The sequence below is a fragment of the Lichenostomus cassidix genome, unplaced genomic scaffold (genome assembly GCF_008360975.1).
Source record: "Lichenostomus cassidix isolate B80296 unplaced genomic scaffold, HeHo_3.0 HiC_scaffold_714, whole genome shotgun sequence".
Taxonomy (NCBI): Eukaryota; Metazoa; Chordata; class Aves; order Passeriformes; family Meliphagidae; genus Lichenostomus; species Lichenostomus cassidix.
The window spans coordinates 58,310-82,812 of record NW_028148077.1 but is presented as its reverse complement, the minus strand read 5'-3'; the positions used below and the strand labels follow the sequence as shown (position 1 = coordinate 82,812).

At 58.9% G+C, this 24,503-nt stretch overlaps 2 protein-coding genes across 5 annotated transcripts; one reads left to right on the top strand and one right to left on the bottom strand.

The window, feature by feature from the left end:
• Positions 1 to 143: 143 nt before the first annotated feature.
• LOC146420103 (VIP36-like protein) lies at positions 144 to 11,811 on the bottom strand. Of its 3 annotated transcripts, XM_085048635.1 has the most exons (10): positions 11,462 to 11,634; positions 11,262 to 11,380; positions 9,709 to 9,826; positions 9,177 to 9,259; positions 7,945 to 7,977; positions 5,185 to 5,346; positions 4,244 to 4,358; positions 2,879 to 2,998; positions 1,304 to 1,546; positions 144 to 1,238 (listed from the first exon to the last, which is right to left on the bottom strand). In XM_085048635.1, exons 1-9 carry the CDS (start codon positions 11,589 to 11,591, stop codon positions 1,404 to 1,406), a joined length of 1,023 nt encoding a protein of 340 aa, XP_084904761.1. In that variant the 5' UTR covers positions 11,592 to 11,634; the 3' UTR covers positions 144 to 1,238; positions 1,304 to 1,403. The 3 variants fall into 3 exon arrangements, with proteins under 3 accessions (XP_084904761.1, XP_084904762.1, XP_084904763.1); XM_085048636.1 differs by lacking the exon at positions 7,945 to 7,977 and having other exon boundaries at positions 11,462 to 11,633; XM_085048637.1 differs by lacking the exons at positions 144 to 1,238; positions 1,304 to 1,546; positions 2,879 to 2,998; positions 4,244 to 4,358 and adding an exon at positions 4,926 to 5,103 and having other exon boundaries at positions 5,138 to 5,346; positions 11,462 to 11,811.
• Positions 11,812 to 13,030: 1,219 nt separating this feature from the next.
• Positions 13,031 to 24,235, top strand: LOC146420102 (metal transporter CNNM4-like). 2 transcript variants are annotated; one of them, XR_014849268.1, is made up of 8 exons: positions 13,031 to 14,466; positions 17,728 to 17,871; positions 17,948 to 18,085; positions 18,888 to 19,057; positions 19,152 to 19,251; positions 21,043 to 21,221; positions 21,917 to 22,881; positions 22,924 to 24,235. XR_014849268.1 is itself a non-coding variant. In XM_085048647.1 (7 exons), the coding sequence occupies exons 1-7, from the start codon at positions 13,053 to 13,055 to the stop codon at positions 22,124 to 22,126; spliced, it is 2,355 nt and encodes a 784-aa protein (XP_084904773.1). In that variant the 5' UTR covers positions 13,031 to 13,052; the 3' UTR covers positions 22,127 to 24,235. The 2 variants fall into 2 exon arrangements, 1 of the variants encoding a protein (XP_084904773.1); XM_085048647.1 differs by having other exon boundaries at positions 21,917 to 24,235.
• Positions 24,236 to 24,503: the final 268 nt, after the last annotated feature.

The window sequence follows — 24,503 nt, the reverse complement described above, 5'->3', positions numbered from 1 at the left end:
GTGTCCCAGGGTGGCATCAGATGGGATTTGAGGTCCTTCCAACCCAACCCATTCCAGGATTCTGATTCAGCAGGACGTCAACACCCCGGGATCAGCCTGGAGAGGGAATGGCACATCCAGTGACAAGGACCACGGAGGCCACGTCACACACAGCCCTCAACATTTATTCCAAACACCAGTTTAGCTCCAGGGAGAGGCACAGGCGATCGGATCCTGCGGATCAGGCAACAAAAAAAGAGGCAGAACACCAGGAAAACTCTCCTTCCATGCCACAACACCCCTTGGGCACTTGGAAAACAGCGTGGAGAATCACCAGCAGCCTTCCCTGGCCACAGGGACCTGTCCTGGGTGGGAATATCCCGGGAAGCCACACGGCTGGACTCAACTCTCCCGGATCCCGGCGAGGATGTCCAAATCCCAAATCCCTGGGGCAGCACTGATCCAACACCTCCCTCTCCTGGGAGCACCCAGGGGTGGAGGAGCAGCAGGAGAAATCCCAGTCCCGAGCAGTCAGTGAGGTAGGAACGGCCCCAGCTCCCGGCCAGAGGCTCGGAGTGACCGCGGGATCTCCCGGCGAGCTCCGGGGGGGAAGCGCTGGCCGGAGCCAGGACAGCACATGCAGGGGCAGCCACATGCTGGGACAGGGGTGTGAGTCCCCAGACGAGGAGGGGACAGTGGCCAGGAGGATTGTCCAGCTCATCCTGCTGGGAAAGCTCATCCAAAGGGAGAACCATCAGCGTTCAGTGGGACTTGTCCAGAGGGTTCTGAGGGCGAAGCAGGCTGGGAGGAAGAGCTTGGGAAGTCTCTCCTGGTGTTTCCATCGAGGAATTCCAGCAGGAATCTGGGGAAAAGCCAGGCTGCACCCCTCAGCTGGGATGGCACTGTCCCAGCTCCGGCCCCATTCCTGCTCTGAGGCTCCCTGGTGCCATTCCCGCCGGGATCCAGGCTGTCCCCATCAGGATCTAGGTTGTCCCCAGTGAGATCCAGGCTGTCCCCTCCGGGATCTGGGTTGTTCCCTCTGGGATCCGGGATGTCTCCACTGGGATCCAGGCTGTCCCCTCCAGGATCCGGGATGTCCCCACCAAAGCCAGGCTGTCCCCACCGGGATATGGGTTGTCCCCACCGAATCCAGGCTGTCCCCACTGGGATCCAGGCTGTCCCCACTGGGATCCAGGCTGTCCCCAACGAGATCCAGGCTGTCCCCACCGGGATCCAGGCTGTCCCCACCGGGATCCGGTGTGGTGGGTGTGGTGGTGTTGGGTGGGTGTGGTGGGTGTGGTGGGCTGTCCCCACCAAATCCAAGCTGTCCCTACCGTCGGGCACGGCCTGGGCTGGGTGGGATCGGGATGCATCCGGCAAAGCCCCAGAACAGGATATCCCAGGCTATCCCGGGCATTCCCGGGTCAATAGAAATGTTTCCGGCTCTGCTCCTGCCACTTGTTGTAGACGATGATGCCGATGACGATGGCGAAGACGATGGCGACCAGCGAGAAGAAGACGATGAGGAAGAGCGCGAGGCCACTCATGGGCTCCAGCGGCGCCTCCACTGCACAGGGAACAGAGAGGGGAACATTCCTGAGAGCTGGGAATGCTGGAATTCCGGGGGTTTCCCTGAGCTGGGGGAGTGGAACGACCCCACAGCTATGGATGGGACAGAGCTGGACCTCTGAGACTGGTGGTGGGATTTTGGGATGGGATTTGGGGATTTTGGGATGGGATTTTGGCATTTTGGAACAGGATTTTGGGATGGGATTTTGGCATTTTGCAATGGGATTTTGGCATTTTGCAATGGGATTTTGGAACGGGATTTTGGCATTTTGCAATGGGATTTTGGCATTTTGCAATGGGATTTTGGAACATGATTTTGGGATGGGATTTGGGGATTTTGGAATAGGATTTTGGCATTTTGGAATTCTGGGATGTGATTGCGGCATTTTGGAACGGGATTTTGGCATTTTGGAATGGGATTTTCACATTTTGGGATGTGATTTTGGCATTTTGGAACAGGATTTTGGGATGGGATTTTGGAATGGGATTTTGGGATTTTGGGATGGGATGATGGGATTTTGGAACGGGATTTTGGCACTTTGGAATGGGATTTTGGGATGGGATTCTGGGATTTTGGAATTTTGGAACAGGATTTTGCGATATTGAAATAGGATTTTGGGATTTTGGAATGAGATTTTAGAATTTTGTAATGGGATTTTGAAACTGGATTTTGGAATGGGATACTGGGATTTTGGAACGGGATTTTGAAACAGGATTTTGGCATTTTGGAATGGGATTCTGGAATGGGATTTTGGCATTTTGGGAAGGGATTTTGGAACAGCATTTTGGTATTTTGGAAACGGGATTTTGGCATTTTGGAATGGGATTTTGGAATGGGATTTTGGAACAGGATTTTGGGATTTTGAAATGGGATTTTTGGACTTTGGAAAGGAATTTTGGAACGGGATTTTGGAATTTTGAAATAGCATTTTGGGATTTAGGAGTAGGATTTTAGAATTTTGGAATGGGATTTCAGCATTTTGGAATGGCATTTTGGAAATGGGATTTTGGAATTTTGAAGTAGAATTTTGGGATTTTGGAACGGGATTTCGGGATGGGATTTTGGCATTTTGGAACAGGATTTTGGGATGGGATTTGGGGATTTTGCAATGGAATTTTGCCATTTTGGAACAGGATTTTGGCATTTTGGAACGGGACAAAATCCACCTCTCTCCCACATCCCCATCCCACCCACCCCACACTGGCCAGAGCACGACAGACAGACCCTCACAGTAGACACCTTTGCCCCCAAAATCAGGGTTCATTTTCCCTCCCCAGCCCCAAATCCCCCCAAATCCCTGCTGCTCCCACTTCCCCAACTCCCACTCACTTCCTGGCAGCTTCAGGTTGTCCACAACAGGCAGAAACACTTCCCTGTCCCTCTTCTCCTCCTCTGGTGTCCTCTCCACCGTCAGCTGGTACAGCTTCAGCGAGATGATGTCGTGGTTGTCTGCAAAAGGGAGAAAAACACCTCCTGGGGGTTGGATGTTCATCCTTGGAAGGTTTGTGGCCAGCAGGAACTTTTAAAGCTGCTAAAAAACTCCAAACCAGCCCAAACTGGGAGATTATGTGATTTAAAAGGACTTGGAAACACAAAGGAATGTGGTGCTGGCAGCCTCACGTGGGTCTGGGCTCTGGGTAGGGGTGTGAGAGGGAAAGGAGATTTTGTTGGAGCCAAAAATGGGCCCAGGAATGAGGTTTAGAGGGGGAAGAACTCAAATGGGGTGAAAACATCTGGAAGAGGGGCAGATCTGGCTTGGGGAGCTCTGAGGAGGTGAGGAAAGCAGAGGGTTTGGGTTTGGTGAAAGCATTCCTAGGAATGCCTGGCTGCTTCTCTCCTCTGGAACAGACAGGGATTGATCTGGGGCTGGGAAATCCAAAGGGAAAAATCCAGGGATTGATCTGGAGCTGGGAAATCCAAAGGGAAACACCCAGAGATTGATTTGGGGCTGGGGAATCCAAAGGGAAACAGCCAGGGATTGATCTGGAGTTCAGAAATCCAAAGGGAAACAGCCAGGGATCACTCTGGGGCTGGGAAATCCATGCTCATCCCAACGGTTTATCCCATGCTCATCCTGGTTTTATTCCATGCTCATCCCAAGGTTTTACTCCTCCCCTGGCCTGGGATCCCCAGGGAGCTCAGGAAAAGTGGGAAGCACTGCCTGGACAAACCCTCAGGGCCCAAACCAGGGCTCCTCAGGTGTCACACCAAGATCCCAACCAAGCTCCAGCAGGGAGAGGTCCTTAAACACTTCCACGAGGCCTGAGCTGCACCTGGATCTGCTCAGGAATCCCATTGGGAGTCCCACCCAGATCTGCTCGGGAATCCCAGCTGGAGCTCCACCCAGATCTGCTCGGGAATTCCATCCAGAGTCCCACTTGGATTCACTCAGGAATCCCATCCAGAACCCCACCCTGAGCTGCTCAGGAATCCCATCTGGATCTGCTTGGGAATTTCATCCAGAGCCACCCATATCTGCTTGGGAATTCCATTGGGAGCCTCACCTGGATCCACTTGGGAATCCCATCTGGATCTACTTGGGAATTCCATTGGGAGCCCCACCTGGATCCACTCAGGAATTTCCCTGGAGCCCGACCTGGATCTGCTTGGGAATCCCACCTGGAGCCCCCCAGATCCACCCAGGAATCCCACCTGGAGCCCCCCGGATCCGCTCAGGAATCCCCCGGGCTGTACCTGACAGGTCGCCGGTGACAGAGGATGTCCCAAAGTAGTACCCGCGGGGCAGCCGCACCCCCGGCACGTCGATGCAGTCCCTCCACTCGTGCTTGCCGTCGATGTCGATCAGCACCTGCCGGGCCAGCGGCTCCCTGAGCCCCAGGGGGACACAAGGGAAACCCCCAGATCCCCTAGGATCCCTCTGGAGCCCTGCCCAGAGCTGCTCAGGAATCCCAGCTGGAGCCACCCCAGATCCACTCAGGAATCCCATCCAGATCCATTTGGGAATCATCCCTGAAGGCACCCAGATCCACTTGGGAATTCCATCCAGATCTCCTTGGGAATCCCATCCAGAGCCCCCCAGATCTACTTGGGAATCCCACCTGGAGCCCCACCTGGATCCACTCAGGAATCCCATCCAGATCTCCTCAGGAATCCCATCCAGAGCACCACCCAGATCCACTCAGGAATCCCCCCAGAGCCCCATCTAGATCCACTCAGGGATCCCACCTGGAGCCCCACCTGGATCCACTTAGGAATCCCATCCAGATCTCCTCGGGAATCCCACCCAGAGGCCCCCAGATCCACTCAGGAATCCCACCCAGAGCCCCATCCAGATCCACTCGGGAATCCCATCCAGATTCTCTTGGGAATCATCCCCAGAGCCACCCACACCTACTTAGGAATCCCATCCAGATTTCCTCAGGAATCCCATTCAGACCCCTTGGATCCACTCAGGAATCCCATACAGAGCCCCTTGGATCCACTCAGGAATCCCACCTGGAGCCCCACCTGGATCCACCTGGGAATCCCATGCAGATCTCCTTGGGAATCCTACCCAGATCCACTCAGGAATCCCCCCAGAGCCCCAACCAGATCTCCTCGGGAATCCCTCCAGTGCCCCACCCAGACCCACTCAGGAATCCCACCCAGGATCCAGCAGGGATCTGGGAACTCACCGTCAGCCTCCTCTTGACGTAGCGGATGACGAGGAAGGTGTCGTGGTTGAGGTTGCGCACCATGGCCGTGCAGCCCCCCAGCTCGGTGGGACGCCCGTCGCGGTCGTGGTCGTAGGTCAGCGAGCCGTTGTTCACCATGGCCGAGATGTAGGGGAACACGCGCTGGGGTGGGGAAAGGGACACTGCTCCAGGAGGGGCTTGGAAACCCGGAGAGCCTCGGAAACCCAGAGATGTGGTGGCCCCCGAGGAATTCACCCCACAGACAGGGCAGCCCCAAAAGAAACTCACCCCACAGACAGGGCAGTCCCGAAAAAATTCACCCCACAGACAGGGCAGTCCCAAAGAAATTCACCCCACAGATAGGGCAGTCCCGAAAAAATTCACCCCACAGACAGGGCAGTCCCAAAAGAAATTCACCCCACAGACAGGGCAGTCCCAGAGGAATTCACCCCATAGGGATCTGCTCAGCACAGCAACTGTACAACCCCAAAGTCCTGAACGCCACAGGGATCTGCTCAGCACCACACTGGATTGATCCCAAAGTCCTTCACCCCACAGGAATCTGCTCAGCACAACAACACTATGATCCCAAGCTCCATCACTCCCTAGAGATCTGCTCAGCACAACAACAGCGTGACCCCAAACTCCTTCATCCCACAGGAGTCTGCTCAGCACCACACTGGAATGATCCCACAGTCTTTCACCCCACAAGGACCTGCTCAGCACAGCAACAGTATGATCCCAAACTCCTTTACCCCACAGAGATCTGCTCAGCACAATGCTGGAATGACCCTAAAGTCCTCCATCCCACAGGAATCTGCTCAGCATCACACTGGATTGACCCCAAAGTCTTTCATCCCACAGGAATCTGCTCAGCACAGCAACACTATGATCCCAAAGTCCTTCACCCCACAGGGATCTGCTCAGCACCACAAGGGAATGATCCCAAACTCTGTCACTCTCCAGGAATCTGCTCAACACCATCCTGCTCCATCCCCGTGAACCCCAAACTCCTTCATTCCAGCGGAATCTGTCTCAACAATACATAGACACAATCCTGCTCCATCCCTGACCCCAAATTCCTTCATCCCAAATAATCTGCCTGAACACAACCCTGCTCCATCCCCACAGACCCAAAACCCCTTCATGCCCAAAAAATCAGCTCCACAAGTCACCAGCATGGCCCCACTCCATCACTGTGGATTCCAAACCCCAAAAATCTGCTCAATAAGACACCAGCATGACCCTGCTCCATCCCTGACCTCAAACTCCTTCATCCCAAATAATCTGCTCCACAACACACTGGCACCATCCTGCTCCATCCCTATGGATCCCAAACTGCTCCATTCCCCAAAATCTGCTCAGTGAGACACCAGCACCATCCTGCTCCATCCCTATGGATCCTGAAATCCTTCACTCCCCAAAATCAGCTCAACAAGACACCAGCATGACCCCATTCCATCCCCATGGATCCCAAACTCCTTCATGCCAAACAATCTGCTCAACAAGAGCCCAGCACAGCCCTGCTCCATCCATATGGATCCCAAATTCTTCCATTCCCCAAGAAATCTGCTCCACAAGACCCCAGCCTGACCCTGTTCCATCTCTATGGATTTCAAATTCTTCCCCAAAAATCTACTCAACAGGACCTTAGGACCATCCTGCTCTATCCCTGTGGATCCCAAACTCCTCCATTCCCCAAAATCTGCTCAATAAGACCCCAGCATGACCCTGCTCCACCCCCATGGATCCCAAACTCCTTCATCCCAAACAATCTGCTCGAGACACCAACATGACCTCACTCCATCCATACAGATCCCAAATTCCTCCATTCCCCAAAATATGCTCAACAGGATCCCAGGACCATCCTGCTCCATCCCTAAAAATCCCAAACTCCTCCATTCCCCAAATCAGCTCAACAAGACCCCAGCACGGCCCTGTTCCATCCTTTTGGATCTCAAACTCTTTCATTCCCCAAAATCTGCTCAACAAGACCTCAGAACGGCCCTGTTCCATCTCAATGGATTTCAAATTCCTCTCTTTCCCAAAAATCTGTTCAACAGGACCTCAGGACCATCCTGCTCCATCTCTGTGGATCCCAAACTCCTTCATCTCCCAAAATCAGCTCAACAAGGCCCCAGCACAGCCCTGCTCCACCCCTATGAGTCCCAAACTCCTCCATTCCCCAAAAATCTTCTCCACAAGACCCCAGCACCATCCTGCTCCATCTGTATGGATCCCAAGCTCCTCCATTCCCTAAAAATCTGCTCAACAAGACCCCAGCACGGCCCTGCTCCATCCATATGGATCCCAAACTCCTCCATTCCCCAAAATGCACTCAACAAGCCACCAGCATGACCCTGTTCCATCTCTATGGATTTCAAATTCCTCCCCCAAAAATCTGCTCAACAGGACCTCAGGATCATCCTGCTCCATCCCTATGGATCCCAAACTCCTCCATTCCCCAGAATCTGCTCAAGGAGACACCAGGACCATCCTGCTCCATCCCTATGGATCACAAACTCCTCCATTCCCCAAAATCTGCTCAACAGGACCATCCTGCTCCATCCTGTGGATCCCAAACTCCTCCATTCCCCAAAATCCACTCAACAAGCCCCCAGCACGACCCCACTCCCCCCCTCAGGCTCAGCTCCCAGCCCAGAGCCCCTCTCTCTCTCCATGCAGCCTCTCCCGGCTCCCCCCGGCACTCCTGGGGCTGGCAGCAGGGCATTCCAGCCCCGGAGCAGCAGGAGGCAGTACCTGGTTTCCCGGGCTGTACCTCCTCTTCTGAGCCTGCCCTCCGGAATTAGCGCAAAGCAGGAGAGAGCACAGAGCAACACGGTCACAGAGCAGAGTCCAGCAGGGAAAATTCCCCCTGGAGTGAGCCAGGGATGGGAGCAGCCATGGGGAGAGGTGTGAGTGCTAAATCCTGGGATATGCAGCGTGGGAATGGCCTTGACTGACAGCCAAGCTGCTGCTCTGCCCTCGGGAATAAATCCTGCTTTTTGTCCTTTTGGAGGTGGGAAGGAGCAGCTGGAAACCCACAGTGACAGCTTCTACCAGGTCCTGACCCCTTCTGGCTCCTGCTCCCACATTCCACTAATTATTGCCTCTAATTAAAACCCTTAATCCCGGGAAAGCAGAGCTGCCACCCCACAAATCCAGGGATCCATCCCATATCCTGCTAATCCGGCAGCTTGGGAAGGCTTTTCCCAGCACATGGCAGGAGCTGGAGGGTTTGGGTGCTGAGAGAAACGCTGGGAGTTATTCCAGGTGTGCTCAGGGGTTGTAAAATACCAATACTGGGGTGAAACATCACCTGGTTTTGGGGGAAATTGGAATTAGGAAATCTGGGAGTGACGAAGTTGCCAGCAATAGGATTCCCAGGAAAGCTGTGGCTGCCCCTGGATCCCTGGAAGTGCCCAAGGACAGGCTGGAGCCACCAGGATCTATGGAAGGTGTCCTTGGCCATGGCAGGGGTGGCACTGGATGGGATTTAAGGTCCTTCCCACCCAAACCATTCCAGGATTTCAGGACTCTGTGCTAACAGGGTGGGAATAGTGGGTTTATCCATCCCAGTAGTTCCTTTTCCACAGGAATGACACCTCCAAACCCCCAAACACAGCAATGTGAATGCCTTCAGACCTTTCCAAGAGGCAGAGCTACCCCTGGGAGCAGGGAAATGCTCCTCAGCCTCTGCTCCAGCTTTACTCCCACCCTACTCCTGGCTCAGCCCCCAAAAGCAGAACTCCCAGTGTGGATGTGGCACCATCAGCTCAGCTCTGTGCCCTAAAACTCTCTCCTTTGGGAAAAACTGCCCACAAATCCATCCTGGGCTTCTCCCAGTTTCCCTGACAAAGAAACAACCTGTGGGAAAGGAATGGGAAGAGGAGGAGGAGGAGGAGGAGCAGGGCTGAGTTCCTGGCTTTGAGGATGAAGAGCTGTGTCCAGCATTTGGGTGTGACCCACCCCGAGTGTCCCTCTGGCCTCACCTCCTGCTGCTTCTCCTCGTTGGGATAGGTGTCCACGAACACTCCCAGCCCCAGGAAGTTATCCTTGCTTCCAAACACAGGCCCTGGCAGCAAGGAGAGAGGCTGGGATGAGGCTGGGGAGCTCAGATAAAGGATGTGGTGCTTGTTATCACTGAAACCCAAATTCTGTAACTCCCTAAAATTCTGCTCAATGGGACACCAGGATGGCCCTTTCCATCCCCATGGACCCCAAACCCCTTCATCCCCAAGAATCAGCTCAGCAGGACACCAGCATGACGCTGTTCCACCCCTATGGATCCCAAACATCACCCCAAAATCTGCTCAAAAAACACTGAGACAACCCTGCTCCATCCCTGACCTCAAACCCCCTCATTCCACACAATCTTGGGTTGCATTGGGAAAGTCTTATGAACCACTCAACCCCATTTTTGTGGATATTTTCCATGAATCCAGCTTGCTCCAAGCCCCATGTGTCCAAGGTGTCCCCCAAGCCCTTCTCCCAAATTCCCAAATTGGCAGGACTGCTGTTCACCTGGCTGCATCCTGTCCTTGGTGTACCAGATGGCAAAGCCATCCCCATTCAGGTTCTTCTTGCCCTGCCCGTGGATTTTGAAGTGCACCTGCATCTCCCAGTCCCGCAGGTAGCACGGCTGGGGGAGAGAAAAAAGGGTGGAAAATGAGGGAATGTCCTCACCATCCCTGCCTCTGCAGCTCCTCCTGCCTCCTCATTCCCTGTGCTCCCTTTGCTGGTCTGGGTTTGGGATGTGAGCATGGATAAATAACCCCAGGAGACATCATTAATCCCAGGGAACTGGTTGTCACATGAGGATTAAACACCAAAATGTTTAAATTTCGACCTCATGCTCTCCCCAGGCAGCAGTAACTCCAACAAAACCAACACTCACACCCAGGAAAGCAGCAGGAAAACCTCAGGAGCAGCTGCTAATTGCAATCATTAATCATTTGCCAATTAACTCCCTGCACTGAAGTCACAATGTTTTGTAGGAACCAGAATTCCAAGGGAAAAATCTCCCTCAGTGTTCTTTAGCAATAAGAATTTACGTCCATGGATCATTTTCCATGGTTGTTTTCCAAACCAACGTGCAGTGGGTTGCCTTCTGGGGCACAAAACCTCACGGATTGTACAGAATCATGTCATTTTTGGGGTTGGAAAGGATCATCCAGGTCAGGCCTCCCTCAGATTCCCAGGGGGGTTCAGACCTTGTATGGACAACTGGGAGCTGAAGTGTCAAGGGCCCAAATCTCCCCATTCCCCCCCAGCCCACCCCAATTCCCACCTTGGGATTCACCTGAGCCTAGAGCCTCAGACATCCCCAGCCCAACCCCTCCATGTCCCCAAAGGCCCCCAAAGTCACCCCCAACAATGTGTAGCCCCTCAATCCCACCATCTCCTCCAGCCTCCCCTTCCTGATCCCAATCCCAACCCTTCCCCCCAGCCCCACTCCTCCTCCTGATCCCAATCCCAATTCTCTCCCCCAGCCCCACTCCTCCCCATTCCGGTGCTCCCCACCCCATCCCAATCTTCTCCTGCCCCAATCCCGACCCCCTTCCCCAGCCCCCCATCCCATTCCAGTGCCCTCCCCACTCCCAATCTCCCCTTTCCCTCTCCCCTACCCCATCCCGGTGTCCCCTCGACCCCAATTCCCTTCCCCATCCCCTTCCACTCCATCCCAGCGTCCCACTCGGATCGCAACCCTCTCCTGCCCCAATCCCAATGCTCTCCTCCAGCCCTCCATCCCCATCCCGGTGCCCCACTCCGGTTTCCAACCTTCTCCCTCAGACCCCCGACCCATCCCGGTGTCCCCCCGGTCCCCTCCTGTCCAGATCCCAACCCTGTCCCCCTTTTTATTCTAATGCCCCGTTCCCGGGCTCCTCCTGTCCCTATCCCGACCCTCTCCTCCCGCCATCTCCCCCATCCCGGTGTCCCCCTGGTCCCCTCCTGTCCTGATCCCTCCCCATCCCGGTGTCCCCCCGGTCCCCTCCTGTCACGACCCCAACCCTGTCCCCAAGCCATTCCCCCATCCCGGTGTCCCCCCGGTCCCGCCGCCGTCCCCCGGTGCTCACCACTCGGTTCCACACGGCTCCCTGCTTGCTCTGCACGTCGGGGGTGAGGCGGATGAACTGGGTCATGACCATGGCGTTGCCCAGCAGGTCCCACAGCCCCGAGCTGGCCGAGCCCACACCTGCGGCCCACACGGACCGTCGGTACCGCGCACCGGCACCGGGCACCGTCCGACACCCCACCGCCCGCCCGCCCCGCTCACCCTGGTACGGCTTGGACAGCGAGTGCTCGCGTTTGAGGTGCTCCTCGGTCTGCTCGGCCCGCGGCCCGCCGAGCCCCAGCGCCACGGCCAGCAGGGCCAGCCCTGCCCGCCACCGGCCCGACGCCGCCATCTTCCCCCGCCGCGCCGTGCGGCGCTCCGCCCCGCGCGCCCATTGGCTGGTTCCCTCAGCCTCGCCCCGCCCACTGGCGGAGCTGCCAATACTGATTGCCCATGTGGGCTGTCTGTCAAGCGGGGGCGCGCAGAGGGTGCTGGGTGATGTAGTTCTGCAGCAGGCAGCGGGCGATGGCAGCCGCCACTGAGCAGTGTCCCTTCACCCTCCGGGTCCTACTGTCACCCTGGCCAGCTCCTGCTGCCACCCAGGCCCTAGTGCTCCTCGGGTCCAATTCCCACCCCCAGGTGTTAGTCCCTCCTCAATTCCAGGTCCTAGTGTTCCCCCCGGATCCAATAATCCCCCCCGGGTCCTAGTGTACGCCCCCACGGCCTAATCCCCTCCCCCCGGTCCTAGTGACCTCCTAGTGTCCCCTCGCCCAGGTCCTGGTGCCCCTTAAGGTTCTGATGCCCCCCAGGTCCCGCTGCTCCCCCTCCAGGGTCCCAGTGCCCCCCAAGTCTGATTCCCCCCAGCCAGGTCCTTTCCCCCGCCGTATCCTAGTGTTTCTGCAGATCCTCTAATCTGATTTTGCACCCCCTCCAGCTCTCAGTGTCCCTGTCCCCCCCGCCCTTGTCCCTTTCCCCAGGGGACAGCCCCCAGCCCAGCTCCAATCCCGGACAGCCAGGTACCCTCGGCCCCTTTAAGGGGCGGAACCCGCGGGGGGGGGGGCGGGGCCAGACGTGTGACGTCACTGGGTAGAGGGGGCGCGGTTGTGTTGATGATGTCATCATGGGGGCGTGGTCATGTGTGTATACCCGCGGGGGGCGTGGTCTGTCACATGATGTCATTAAAGGGCGTGGTCATGTGTGTCGTGCTTCAACGGGGCGTGGTGTTGCATGTGACATCACAGGGGCGTGGCTCCTCCTGTGCCCCCCAAGCGGAGCGTGGCTAGCCGTGTGACCCTCATCGTGGGGCGTGGCCTGTCGGGTGACGTCACCGAATGGAGTGTGCCCAGGATCGCTGCCCCTGTGCGGGGCGGAGCTCAGGGCGTGTGACGTCACTTCAAGGGCGTGGCCCGGGGTGCGGCCAGACGCCCAGAGGGGGCGTGGTCATGTGTGACGTCACATCTGAGGGCGTATCCCTGGATTAGGCTCCCGGGGGCGTGGTCATGGTCAGCACACCGTAGGGCGTGTCCTTGACTGACGTCAGCTTTGGGGGGGGCGTGGTCCGGGTTTTTTACCCCTGAAGAAGGCGTGGCCAGAGTTTCTCTCTCACCTGCCGATGCGTGTTATATACATGACGTCACCACCGGGCGTGGCCTCCAGAGGGGCGTGGCCGTGTGATGTTTGCGATGACGTCACTTTGGGGCGTGGTCAACTGGCCCCTCTCGGGGGCGTGGCGCCCGTTACCGTGGGCGTGTCCCGCGCGTGACGTCACCGCGTGGGCGCGTCCCCGTGCGTGACGCTCCCGCCAGTGCCCAACATGGCGGCGGGCGGCGGCGGCGGGAGCCCCGGCGGCGGCTCTGGGGGGTCCCCGCTCTCCCCGGCCCCGTTCCTGCCGCCGCTGCTGCTGCTGCTGGCGCTGCCCGGCGGCGCCGTGCCCGCGGCCGACACCGTGGTGCTGGGGCTGCGGCTGGAGGAGAGCACCAAGCCGGCGGCGGCGGCGGCGGCGGGGGCGGCCCGCGGGCCCATCCGGCTGACGGAGGGCAGCGAGGCCCTGCTGCGGCTGTACGGGCTGGGGCTGGGCCCGCGGGCGGCCGAGCGCGTGGCCTTCGCCGAGCTGCGCCCGGGCGGCAACGCCTCGAGCGGCAACGCCACGTGCCACGAGCGCTCGCAGGACCTGGTGGTGCGGCCGGGCCCCGCCGAGCCCCGCGACACCTCGGCGCTGCTGCGGGTGCGGGTGCAGCCGCTGCGCAAGGACGAGCGGGCCAAGACCTACGTGCTGTGCTCGCAGCGCCGGCCCGGCCAGCCCTGGCTGCCGCACCAGGGCCCCGACGGGCACGTCGTGGTGCTGGAGGAGAAGAAGTCGCTGCTGCCGCTGTGGCTGCAGGTGATCCTGATCTCGGGGCTGCTGGTGCTGTCGGGGATGTTCAGCGGGCTCAACCTGGGGCTCATGGCGCTGGACCCCATGGAGCTGCGCATCGTGCAGAACTGCGGCACCGACAAGGAGAAGCGCTACGCCCGCAGGATCGAGCCCATCCGCCGGAAAGGGAACTACCTGCTCTGCTCGCTGCTGCTGGGCAACGTGCTGGTCAACACCACGCTCACCATCCTCCTGGACGACCTCATCGGCTCCGGCATCGGCGCCGTGGTGGCTTCCACCATCGGCATCGTCATCTTCGGCGAGATCGTGCCGCAGGCGCTCTGCTCGCGGCACGGGCTGGCCGTGGGCGCCAACACCATCATGGTCACCAAGTTCTTCATGCTGGTGACGTTCCCGCTGTCCTACCCCATCAGCAAGCTCCTGGACTGCATCCTGGGCCAGGAGATCGGCACCGTCTACAACCGGGAGAAGCTGGTGGAGATGCTGAAGGTGACGGAGCCCTACAACGACCTGGTGAGGGAGGAGCTCAACATGATCCAGGGCGCGCTGGAGCTGCGCACCAAGACGGTGGAGGACGTGATGACCCCGCTGCAGAACTGCTTCATGATCAACAGCGACGCCATCCTGGACTTCAACACCATGTCCGAGATCATGGAGAGCGGCTACACGCGCATCCCGGTGTACGAGGACGAGCGCTCCAACATCATGGACATCCTCTACGTCAAGGATTTGGCTTTCGTGGACCCTGACGACTGCACGCCCCTCAAGACCATCACCAAGTTCTACAACCACCCCGTGCATGTTGTCTTCCACGACACCAAGCTGGACGCCATGCTGGAGGAGTTCAAAAAGGGTGAGGAGGGGTCGCTGGGGTGTTGATTCCTTCCAGCTGGGAGCAAAACTTCAGGGGGTTTTGCTCTCCAGAGCTGGAGCTGCCCGTGCTGGGGGTCTCCAGGGACTGGGGGTCACGATCCCAATGGGATGAGGCTCCTGGGGATGTGTCACTGCGGTGCTGGGGACAGGCAGGGCATCACCAAACCCTAATGCCAACCCACATTTCCGGGGTTTGGCGCTTCCCCGTGCCCAGCACCAGCCTCCAGGAGCATTTCGGGAATGTTTCCTTGCTCCTTGTTTTCAATTATCGGCGCCGGAGGCCTTTGGAGAAGTGCTTGGAAAAACGCTGGGCTCATGGTTTGGGTTTGGCTCCCTCCTCCGGGCCCTTCCCTGCGGCTGGGAACGGCCGGGGCTGCTCGGAGGTGCCTCCATCCCCGCGCTGCCTACCGCTCGGGGCACGGAAAAGCGGCAGCAGGAGCGGGATGCTGCGCACAGGACAGCTCCCAGGCGGGATTTGCCCTTCCCAGGCTCCTTTCCAAAGATTTTCCAGCCCTGCCCGGCTCCTGCGTCAGGCCGGGATGAAGGAAAGCTCCCGGCTGTGGAGCAGCTGTGCCGGGGGAGGCCGGGCTTGCCGTGACCCCGAGCGCTCCGCGGCTCCCCTTACATCCCGGGAGGCTCGGGCAGAGCCGCCGGCTTTGTGCGACATTCCAGGGGGGCTGTGCTGCGGTTTAGGTGTTCTACACCCCTCCGAGGGCGGCAGCTCGGCTCCAGCCTGGGTGAGGGTTTGGGAGCTGGGAGATCCAAGCCGAGCTGGCCGAGGCTGTCCTGCTCCACCCCAGTTCCCAAATCCAGTGCGGGGAAGCAGAGTTGCTGATGGGTTTGGAGTTATCCCGGCTGCTGGCAGCGGCTTTCCCCGCGCGGATCCTGATTAAGGGATTTAACCTCCCTCCTTCCGGGCACAAAGCCTGTGCTGTTATTTTTCCATCGCCGGCTCAGGAGCCGGGAATTTGTGGGGCTGGTTTGGAGGCGAGCCCCGCAAATTCCTGGAGGATTCGGCTCCCTGGCCGGGCTGTGCCCTCGCTGTCCCGGTCAGGACCTGGGGCAGAGGCAGGAGGTGCATCCAGAAGGACTAATTAACTGCCTGTGCTTCTGGTTGTGCTAATTGTGGGGTTGGAGCTCTCCCCAGGGCCACGGGGCTGTCACAGGTGCTGCCCTTGGGGTGACAATTCCCACATCCAACCTCCTCCCGACCTTTTCCTCTCAGCTACACCCTGCACGGGGCTTTGAGTGGGGAGCTTCCCTCTGGAGCTAGGCTGGGAGAACTCAGAGCCCTTCTAGGGCCTGAAGGGGCTGCAGGAGAGCTGGAGAGGGACTGGGGACAAGGGCTGGAGGGACAGGACACAGGGAATGGGGACACACTGGGAAAGGGGAGATTGAAATGGGATTTTGGGAGGAATGAGGGTGGGGAGGGGCTGGGATGGAATTCCCAGAGAAGCTGTGGCTGCCCCTGGATCCCTGGAGTGTCCAAGGCCAGGCTGGAGCACCCTGGTCCATGAAAGGTGTCCCTGGCCATGGATGGGGTGGCACTGGATGGGATTTAAGGTCCCTCCCAGCCATTCCATGATTCCATGACCACCCCATGGGGACCTCCCTGCCTCTCTGGGTGCTGCTCCCCCTCCCCACGTGGCTCCCAAAGGTGGTCCCAGGCTCTGTCCCCAGCCGGTGATCCCAACCCAGCCCTCCGGTGCCCTTTGCCCGGCGCTTGGGGCTCCTGGGGCTGTGTTTGCTGTGTTTGCTGTGTTTGCTCTCCACGGCCACTCCCTGCCCTGCTCATCCCTCCCTGACTCACCTGGGCTGGCCCAGCCCCAGTGTCACCTGTCCCCACCACACCCCACCCCATCCCATAAAGGGGTTGAATGGCCCCAGCGGCAGCTCGTGGCCTTTCCACCCCTCCAGGCACCACCTTTTCCCTTCGTTGTGGCTGAGGGAGGAGGAAAAGGGATTTCTGAGGCGCCCTGCCCTAAAATGAGCTTTTCCTGGGTGCCTGTGGCTGCTGGCTCTGGAATTAAGGAGTGGGAAGGGTCAGGGAAGGCAGGTTTGGGATGGAGCCAGAGCAGGACACAGCCAGGACACTCCTGGGAGGAAGGGAAAGTGGCTTTATTTCGGGATGAGGTCAGGGAGGGAATGCAGTCTCCTCCGTGCCTCAGTTTCCCCAGGCTAAGCACACTGGTCCTGTGGGTGCTGCTGCAGTTTTCCACGTGGCCTCGTGGCTTCTCTCCCTGAATTCCTCATCCAAGGAACTTTTCCCGTGTGATTTTGGGACAAAGCAGGAGGAACATCAGCCCAGCTGGGGCAGCTGGGGCAGGATCCAGCATTTGGGATTCAGCTGGAATGAGCTATGCTCCATCCTGCCAGCTCGGGATGAGGCTGGCAGGGCCAGGGGAGCCAGGAATCCAGGGCTGGAAGGTTTTGCTGCCATCAGGGACCCTTGGCTCCCTTCCCTGGGTGCTTTGGCTCCGGGAGTCAGTGGCACCAGGTGTCCCAGAGCGATTCCTCCGGGATGGGGTCAGCCTGGCAGAGCTGCCAAGGGAGCTGGGAGAGGGAGGGATGCTGCGTGAAACCTAATTCTTGGTGGAATCCTATAGCCCAGTTTCTCCAGGACGGGGTCAGAGCTGCCTGGGGAGTTGGCAGAGAGAGGGATCCTGCAGGAAACCCATTTCCTGGTGGAATCCCACAGCCCAATTTCTCTGGAATGGGGTCAACCTGCGAGAGGTTGGGATCCTGCAGGAAACCCAATTCCCGGTGGGATCCCACAGTCCAGGACGTTTCTCTGGAATGGGGTCAGCCTGGGAGAGGTTGGGATCCTGCAGGAAACCCAATTCCTGGTGGGATCCCACAGTCCAGGACATTTCTCTGGAATGGGGTCAGCCTGGGATCCTGCAGGAAACCCAATTCCCAGTGCAGTCCCACAGCTCACGGTGACCTGGCTGCTCTGGTGACATCTCAGGAACCCCCAGCCAATCCCACATACATCCCAAGGCAGCTCCCAAGTGCCTTCAGCCTCCTAGGCACCTCTGGCCCAGCCTTAATTACTGCCATGAGCTTAATTAGCGTCATTACCCTGGGAATGAGCACCCAGCCCAAGGGCTGGTTTAGATTTTAATGGGTTTATTGCTCTGGGGAGGGACGGACTGGGACATCCCAGGGCTGGGGCATCTTGGGGACATCCTGGGAGTCTCCCTCGCCAACATCCCGCTATAATGCTGGAAAATTTCCACAGGGAAATCCCACCTGGCCATCGTGCAGAAGGTGAACAACGAGGGTGAGGGTGACCCCTTCTACGAGGTGCTGGGGCTGGTGACGCTCGAGGACGTCATCGAGGAGATCATCAAGTCCGAGATCCTGGACGAGTCCGACACCTACAGTAGGTTTTGGGGCTCCCATCCCCTGCTGGGGGGTCCCTCGTGGTCCCCTCGGGTCTGACCCTCTGCTCCCCACAGCCGACAACCGCAGCAGGAAGAGGGTGAACAACCAGAAGAACAGAAGGGACTTCTCGGCCTTCAAGGACCCTGACAACGAGCTGAAGGTCAAGGTGTCCCCCCAGCTGCTGCTGGCTGCCCACCGCTTCCTGTCCACTGGTCAGTCTGGGTTTGGGAGGCTTCCTGTGGCTCAGGACACCCCCAGGGAGGGTTCCTGGATGGAGCTGGGGGAGATCAGGGTGTCCTCATGTCCCTGCCAGCTCTGGTCACTGCAACTCACTTCACCTTTGGGGTGAAGAAATTTGGGCTCTTGTGCCCCTTTTTGTTCTGTTCCCTGCCAGAATGGGAGGGGACAAGGCTGGGGATGGGTGTTGTGATCCCTCGGGTCTTGTTGGCCTCTTTGGGACCCCTGGGATGGACATTCCGGCCCTTTGGAGTCCTTCAGGGTGGGAATTCCAGCCCTTCAGGTCTCCTACATCATCCCAGGGTGGGAATCCTGGTTCCTCGGGTCTCCTACACTGTCTCAAAAAGGGAATTCCAGCCCCTTGTGTCTTGTTGGATTCTTTGGGACCCCAGGGATGGACATTCCAGCCCTCTGGAGTCCCCTGGGGTGGGAATCCTGGTCTTTCAGGTCTCCAACACTATCCCAGCATGGGAATTCCAGCCCCTCGGGTCTCCTATGCCATCCCAGGATAGGAATTCCAGGCCCCTGGGCCTCATTGGCTTTTTTGGGACCCCTGGGATGGACATTCCAGCCCTTTGGAGTTCCCCAGGATGGGCATCCCAGCCCCTCAGGGCTCCTGCAGCAGGCTGAGCAGGGCCCTGTCCCTCTGCAATGATCCCATTCCCAAGGCTCTGCTGCAGCCCTGGAGCTGGGATTGGATATCCATCAGCCCATCCTGAGGGATTCCCCTCCACCCTGAGGGATGAACACCATCCCTGACCCCTTCCCCCTCTGCAGAGGTGACGCTCTTCACCCCCAACTATATCTCGGAGAAGATCCTGCTGCGGCTCCTCAAGTACTCCGACGTCATCCAGGAGCTGAAGTTCGACGAGGAGAACAAGAAGTCGCCGCGGCACTTCCTGTACTGCAAGAACAAACCCGCTGACTACTTCATCCTCATCCTGCAGGTGCTGGGGGTGGGAATTCCCAGGGGATCCAGCCCCGGGCAGGCTGTGGGACAGGGATGTCATTCCCAGGGATTGACGCTGTCTCTTCCGGCAGGGCAAGGTGGAGGTGGAGGCTGGCAAGGAGTGCATGAAGTTCGAGGCTGGGGCGTTTTCCTACTACGGAGTGATGGCCCTGAGCCCCACGCCGGGGGCTGGTGAGTGTCCCCAGAGCCTCCCTGGGACATTCCCGAGGTTCCAAACCTTCCCAGAACCATCCTGGGGGACAGCATGGCTCCCCTTGGAATGCTGGAATGGTTGGGAGGGAGCTTGAGGCTTCCTCTGTCAGGGACACCTTCCCCATCCCAGGGTGCTCCAACCTGGCCTTGGACACTCCAGGGATCCAGGGGCAGCCACAGCTTCTCTGGGAATTCCATCCCAGCCTCTCCCCATCCTTATTCCTTCCCAAATCCCATCTGAATCTCCCCTTTCTCAGTATGAAGCCATTCCCCCTGAGCATGTCTGGGTCCCCAATTCTCACAGATGTCCTGGATGTCACCGTGTCACCCTCCCACATTCCCAGGGGACAGAGCTGCCCCTCCTGGCCTTGTCCTCCACCTCTGCCCCCAGCCCCAATTCCAGGGCAGTTCCAGGGTCCCTCTTTGCCTGGGGACAGGTCCTGTGCCAGCCCTGCTGTCACCTGTGGCACCCTTGGGGTTGTGTCCCTTGTGTCCCCTGGGCTGTGCCAGCTCCTGGTGCCCACCCTTGTGCCTCTGGAGGATGGAAAACTGTCCTGGTGTCACCCAGCCCTGCTCCTGGTGACATTGGGAGCCCCTGGGGTGGTGTCCCTTGTGTCACCCAGGCCAGCTCCCTATGCCCACCCTGGAGGATGGAAAACTGTCCTGGTGTCACCCAGCTCCACTCCTGGTGACATTGAGGTCCTGCACCCCCTGGGCTTGTGTCCCTTGTGGCCCCCAGGCTGTGCCACTTCCTGGTGCCTCTGGAGGATGGAAAAGTGTCCCAGTGTCACCCAGCCCCACTCCTGGTGACATTGGGGTCCTGCACCCCCTGATGTCCCCTAGGCAAGAGGAGCAGGTGGCTGGCACCAGCTGGCACCCATGGCTGAGGTGTCCCTGTCCCCCTCCTGTCCATCATTCCAGTGTCACCCTGACTTCCCAAACACATTCCCCGTAATTCCCACCCCATTCCTCATCCCACATGGGGTGCCTGAGCCACCAGTTTGGGGATCCCAGTGCCCCAGGGCTGGGATTATCCCCTAGTCCCTTCTCCCCTGGCTGGAGCAGGAGGGGGACAAGTTTTCCTGCTGCCTCTGTGGGATTTTGGGACAAAGCAAGAGAAACATCTGGCCGTGGATCAGCTGGAATCCCAGCCTGAAACTAAACCTAAACAACTTCCACGAGGGAATTCCAGAAACCATTTCTGGCTCTGGAATGGGGCAAAATATGAGAAGAGTTTAACTTTTAGAATCCCAGGTTCAAACTAAACCTGAATAACGTCCATGAGGGAATTCAGGAAACCAGTTCTGGCTTTGGAATGGGGCAAAATATGGGAAGAATTTAACTTTTAGAACCCTAGCCTAAAACTGAACTTAAACAACTTCCATGAGGGAATTTGGGAAACCAGTTCTGGCCTTGGAATGGGGCAAAATACAGGAATGATGGGCTATTATGAGGTGGTCATGGCTGGATATGGTCTGGGCTGAGTCCTGGGGAGAGCAGATGGGATTGGGAAGGTCAGGGGATGCAGGTGGGTGACCCCAACCCCTGTCCCACTGGCATTGGGAGGGTTGGGTGACCCAGGTGGGTGACCCCAGCCCCTGTCCTACTGGGATCGGGAATGCTGGGTGACCCAGGTGGGTGACCCCAGTCCTGTTCCACTGGGATTGGGAGGGTTGGGTGACCCCAGCCCCTGTACCCCACAAAGATCTTCTCCCCATTCCACTGGGATTGGGAGATGCAGGTGGGTGACCCCAGCTCCTGTCCCCCCAGAGATCCGCTCCCCGTCCCACGTGAGCGGCCTGAACCGCTCGGCCTCGCTGAGCTACCACGAGCGCTCGGACTCGGCGTCATCGCCGGTGAGCGGCAGCAACAACCAGCTCAACGCGGCCGGCGCCCAGTACGTGGCTGACTTCAGCGTGCGCGCCCTCACCGACCTGCAGTTCGTCAAGGTGAGCTTCCCGGCGGGAACGGGGCCGGGAAAATCCCCAAGTGGGATCCGTGACCCCGGGAATACCCCTGGAGCAGCAGGATCCCTGACCCTGGGAACTGGGCTGGGAAAAACCGAAGAATGGGATCCCTGACCCCGGGAAAACACCAGAGTGGGATCCATGACCCTGGGAAAACCCCTGGAGCAGCGGGATCCCTGACTCTGCTCCCTGGGAATGCAGCCGGGAAAAGCCCCAGAGTGGGCTCATTCCTGACCCCAGGAATGTGGGAATACCCCTGGAGCAGTGGGATCCCTGACCCCATTCCCCATGAGAACCTCTGGAGCAGGATCCCTGACTCCATTCCCTGGGAATATGGCCAGAAATACCCCTGGAGCAGTGGGATCCCTGACCCCATTCCCTGGGAATATGGCCAGGAATACCCCCATAGAAGTGGGATCCCTGACCCCATTCCCCAGGAATACCCCTGGAGCAGCAGAATCCCTAACCCCGTTCCCTGGGAATATGGCTGGGAAAACCCCCAGACCGGGATCCCTGACCCCTTTCCCCGGGAATACCCCCAGACTGGGATCCCTGACCTGGGAATTCCTGGGAATATGGCCAATAGAACCCCCAGGGCAGTGGGATCCCTGACCCCATTCCCCAGGAATACCCCCAGACCAGGATCCCTGACCCCATCCCGCTGTCTCCCGGCGCAGATCACGCGGCAGGAATACCAGAACGGCCTGATGGCCTCCCGCATGGACAGTTGCCCCCAGTCCCCCGACAGCAATGCCCCCAAACCGGACCCGGGCATCCCGGAGAAACCGGAGCCCTCGGCGCCCGCGGACGAGACCACGAGTCTGCTGAACGAGAGGAACTGCCTGAGCCGCCGGAGCAACCACAGTGCCCTGGAGAACTCCATCTGACCCCGGCCCCGCCGGCGCGCTCCGCACGGCACGCAGGGACCCTTATCCCGGTAGGAATCGCTCCGTGCCGGACGGGCCGGGACGAGCCGGAGGCGGCGGCGGGGATGGAGGAGCTGGGATTCGCTGCTGCTCTCCGGACTGGCTTGTTTTGGAATTCATGGAAGCGGCGCCATCTTTGCCGGCACCGCGCCGACGGCTCAGGGAGATTCGGGTCTCGTTTGCTGCCCTGGGGACCCTTGGGATGGACATCCTGGCCCTGCCAGGACCCTCGGGATGGACATCCTGACCCTGCCAGGACCCCTGGGATGGACATCCTGATCCTGCAAGGACCCCTGGGATGGACATCCTGATCCTGCAAGGACCCCTCGGATGGACACCCTGACCTGCCAGGACCCTCAGGATGGACATCCTGATCCTGCAAGGACCCCTGGGATGGACATCCTGACCCTGCCAGGACCCTCAGGATGGACATCCTGATCCTGCAAGGACCCCTGGGATGGACATCCTGACCTGCTAGGACCCCTGGGATGGGTGTCCTGGCCCCTTGGGTCTTGTTTGCCACCGTAGGACCCCTGGGATGGACATCCTGACTCTACCAGGATTCCCTGGATGGAGATCCCGACCCTTCAGGGCCACCCAGGATGGACATCCCAGCCCTCCTGGTCTCCTACACCGTCCCAGGATGGGCATCCCCAGCCCCTCGGGTCTCGTCTGCTTCTTTGGGATCCCCAGGATGGACATCCTGTTCCTTTGGGGTCCTCCAGGATGAGAACCCCACCCCCTCGGGTGGGAATCAGGGCCCCTCAGGTCTCCTGCGCCATCCCAGGATGGACATCCCAACCCCTCAGGTCTCCTACACCACTTTGGGATGTCCCAGGTTGAGCATCCCAGCCCTTTGGGGTCCCCCAGGATGGGAATTTGGGTGTCCTACACCATCCCAGGATAGAATCCTGGCTCTGCCGGGTGTCCTACACCCTGCTGGGACCCCGGGATAGGTGTCCCTGTCCCTTGGGCCTGATCTGCCATGCTAGGATCCCCCAGGATAGGAATCCCGGCCCTTTGGGGTTTCCTACACCATCCTGGGACAGGAATCCTGGCCCTTTGGGGTTCCCTACACCGTCCTGGGATGGGAATCCCGGCCCTTTGGGGTCTCCTGGAGCTCTCTGGGACCCCCCGGGATGGGAATCCCAGCTCTTTGGGATCCCCTACACCATTTTGGGTCCCCCAGGAAGGGCATCCCGGCCCCTCAGGGCTCTCACACCGCTCCAGGATATTCTGGGATGGGAATCCCGGCCCCTCTCCAGTGTTTTGGGATCCCCCAGGACAGCAGCGTTCCCTTCTCCGCGCCCACCCCCCTTTTCCCGCTGGCCCGGGGGGCTCTGGGGGACGCGGGGATGGGGAGCTGGGGACCCCCGGAGCCAGCCCGGGACCCCCGGGGGCTCACAGCATCCCGGGGGGCTCCGGTGCCTTCCCCCCCCAGCCCGGGGGTGTCTCAGGGTCTCGGGGTTCGGGGTGTGGATTTCGGGGTGACACAGCGCTAGTGACCAAAGTTGTACAGGCAGGAGGGGGCCGAGGGTCTCCCCAAACCCCCCGGGACCCCCCGGTTGAGGGGCAGGGAGGGGGGAGACCCCCCCCTAAAATAAGCACAAGTTCCCTGGGTGAACTCCAGTAAGTTATTGGGAGAAGGTTTAATTATTTTTGTTAATCACATCTCGACGATCAGTTCCTAGGTCCTTCCGCGGGGAGATTTTAGAAATAATAATAATAATTAATAATAATAATTAATAATAATAATAAGCCAGGGCAAAAAAAAAAAAACCAAACAAAAAAAAGCAAAAAAAAAAAAAGCCCCTTTTTTATTAAATCTTCCTCTATGCAAACCCCCCCCTTCCTCCCCCGGGAATTCCTATTTATTGTTCAGGTTTGATTTGTATATTTGGGGAGCTCGGGCCCCGGGGGGGGCGGGGGGGGCCGGGCCTCCCCCTCCCGGTTCTGCCCCCCCCTCTCCCGCCGCCCCCTCCCGGTTGTGAAACCGACCGTGGAATTTTATTTCATGGGGTTTTTTGAGGGTTTTTTTGCCAGATGGGTTAATAAAAATCTATATCTGTACCTGGGTGCTCTCCGTGCTCCGTGAGGGGCGCCCGGTTACCGGGGGGGGGCGGGCAGGGCGGGCGGGGATTGGCTGTGCTCGCTGAGGCGGGGAGGCGTGTGATTGGCTGCAAGGCGGGGCGAGGCGGGGCTATGGGGGAAGGTGAGTGGTGATTCGCTGCGGGGCAGAGGGGGCGGGACAGCGGGGGGAGCGCGGGTGGTGATTCGCTGGGATGGGAGCGGGCGGGGCGCGGCGGCGGGACGTGAAGTAGGAGCTGCGTGAGGGGGC

What these genes read in the sequence shown, in the direction of transcription:
- LOC146420102 (XM_085048647.1), top strand. Translation starts at nt 13,053, where the DNA reads ATGGCGGCGGGCGGCGGCGGCGGGAGCCCCGGCGGCGGCTCTGGGGGG. An exon ending in GCTGGAGGAGTTCAAAAAGG is followed by an intron (nt 14,467 to 17,727) that starts GTGAGGAGGGGT and finishes AAATTTCCACAG; the next exon opens with GGAAATCCCACCTGGCCATC. An exon ending in ACTTCATCCTCATCCTGCAG is followed by an intron (nt 19,058 to 19,151) that starts GTGCTGGGGGTG and finishes CTCTTCCGGCAG; the next exon opens with GGCAAGGTGGAGGTGGAGGC.
- LOC146420103 (XM_085048635.1), bottom strand. Translation starts at nt 11,591, where the DNA reads ATGGCGGCGTCGGGCCGGTGGCGGGCAGGGCTGGCCCTGCTGGCCGTG. An exon ending in ACGAGGAGAAGCAGCAGGAG is followed by an intron (nt 7,978 to 9,176) that starts GTGAGGCCAGAG and finishes TCCGGAGGGCAG; the next exon opens with GCTCAGAAGAGGAGGTACAG. An exon ending in TGTCACCGGCGACCTGTCAG is followed by an intron (nt 2,999 to 4,243) that starts GTACAGCCCGGG and finishes TCCCTTTTGCAG; the next exon opens with ACAACCACGACATCATCTCG.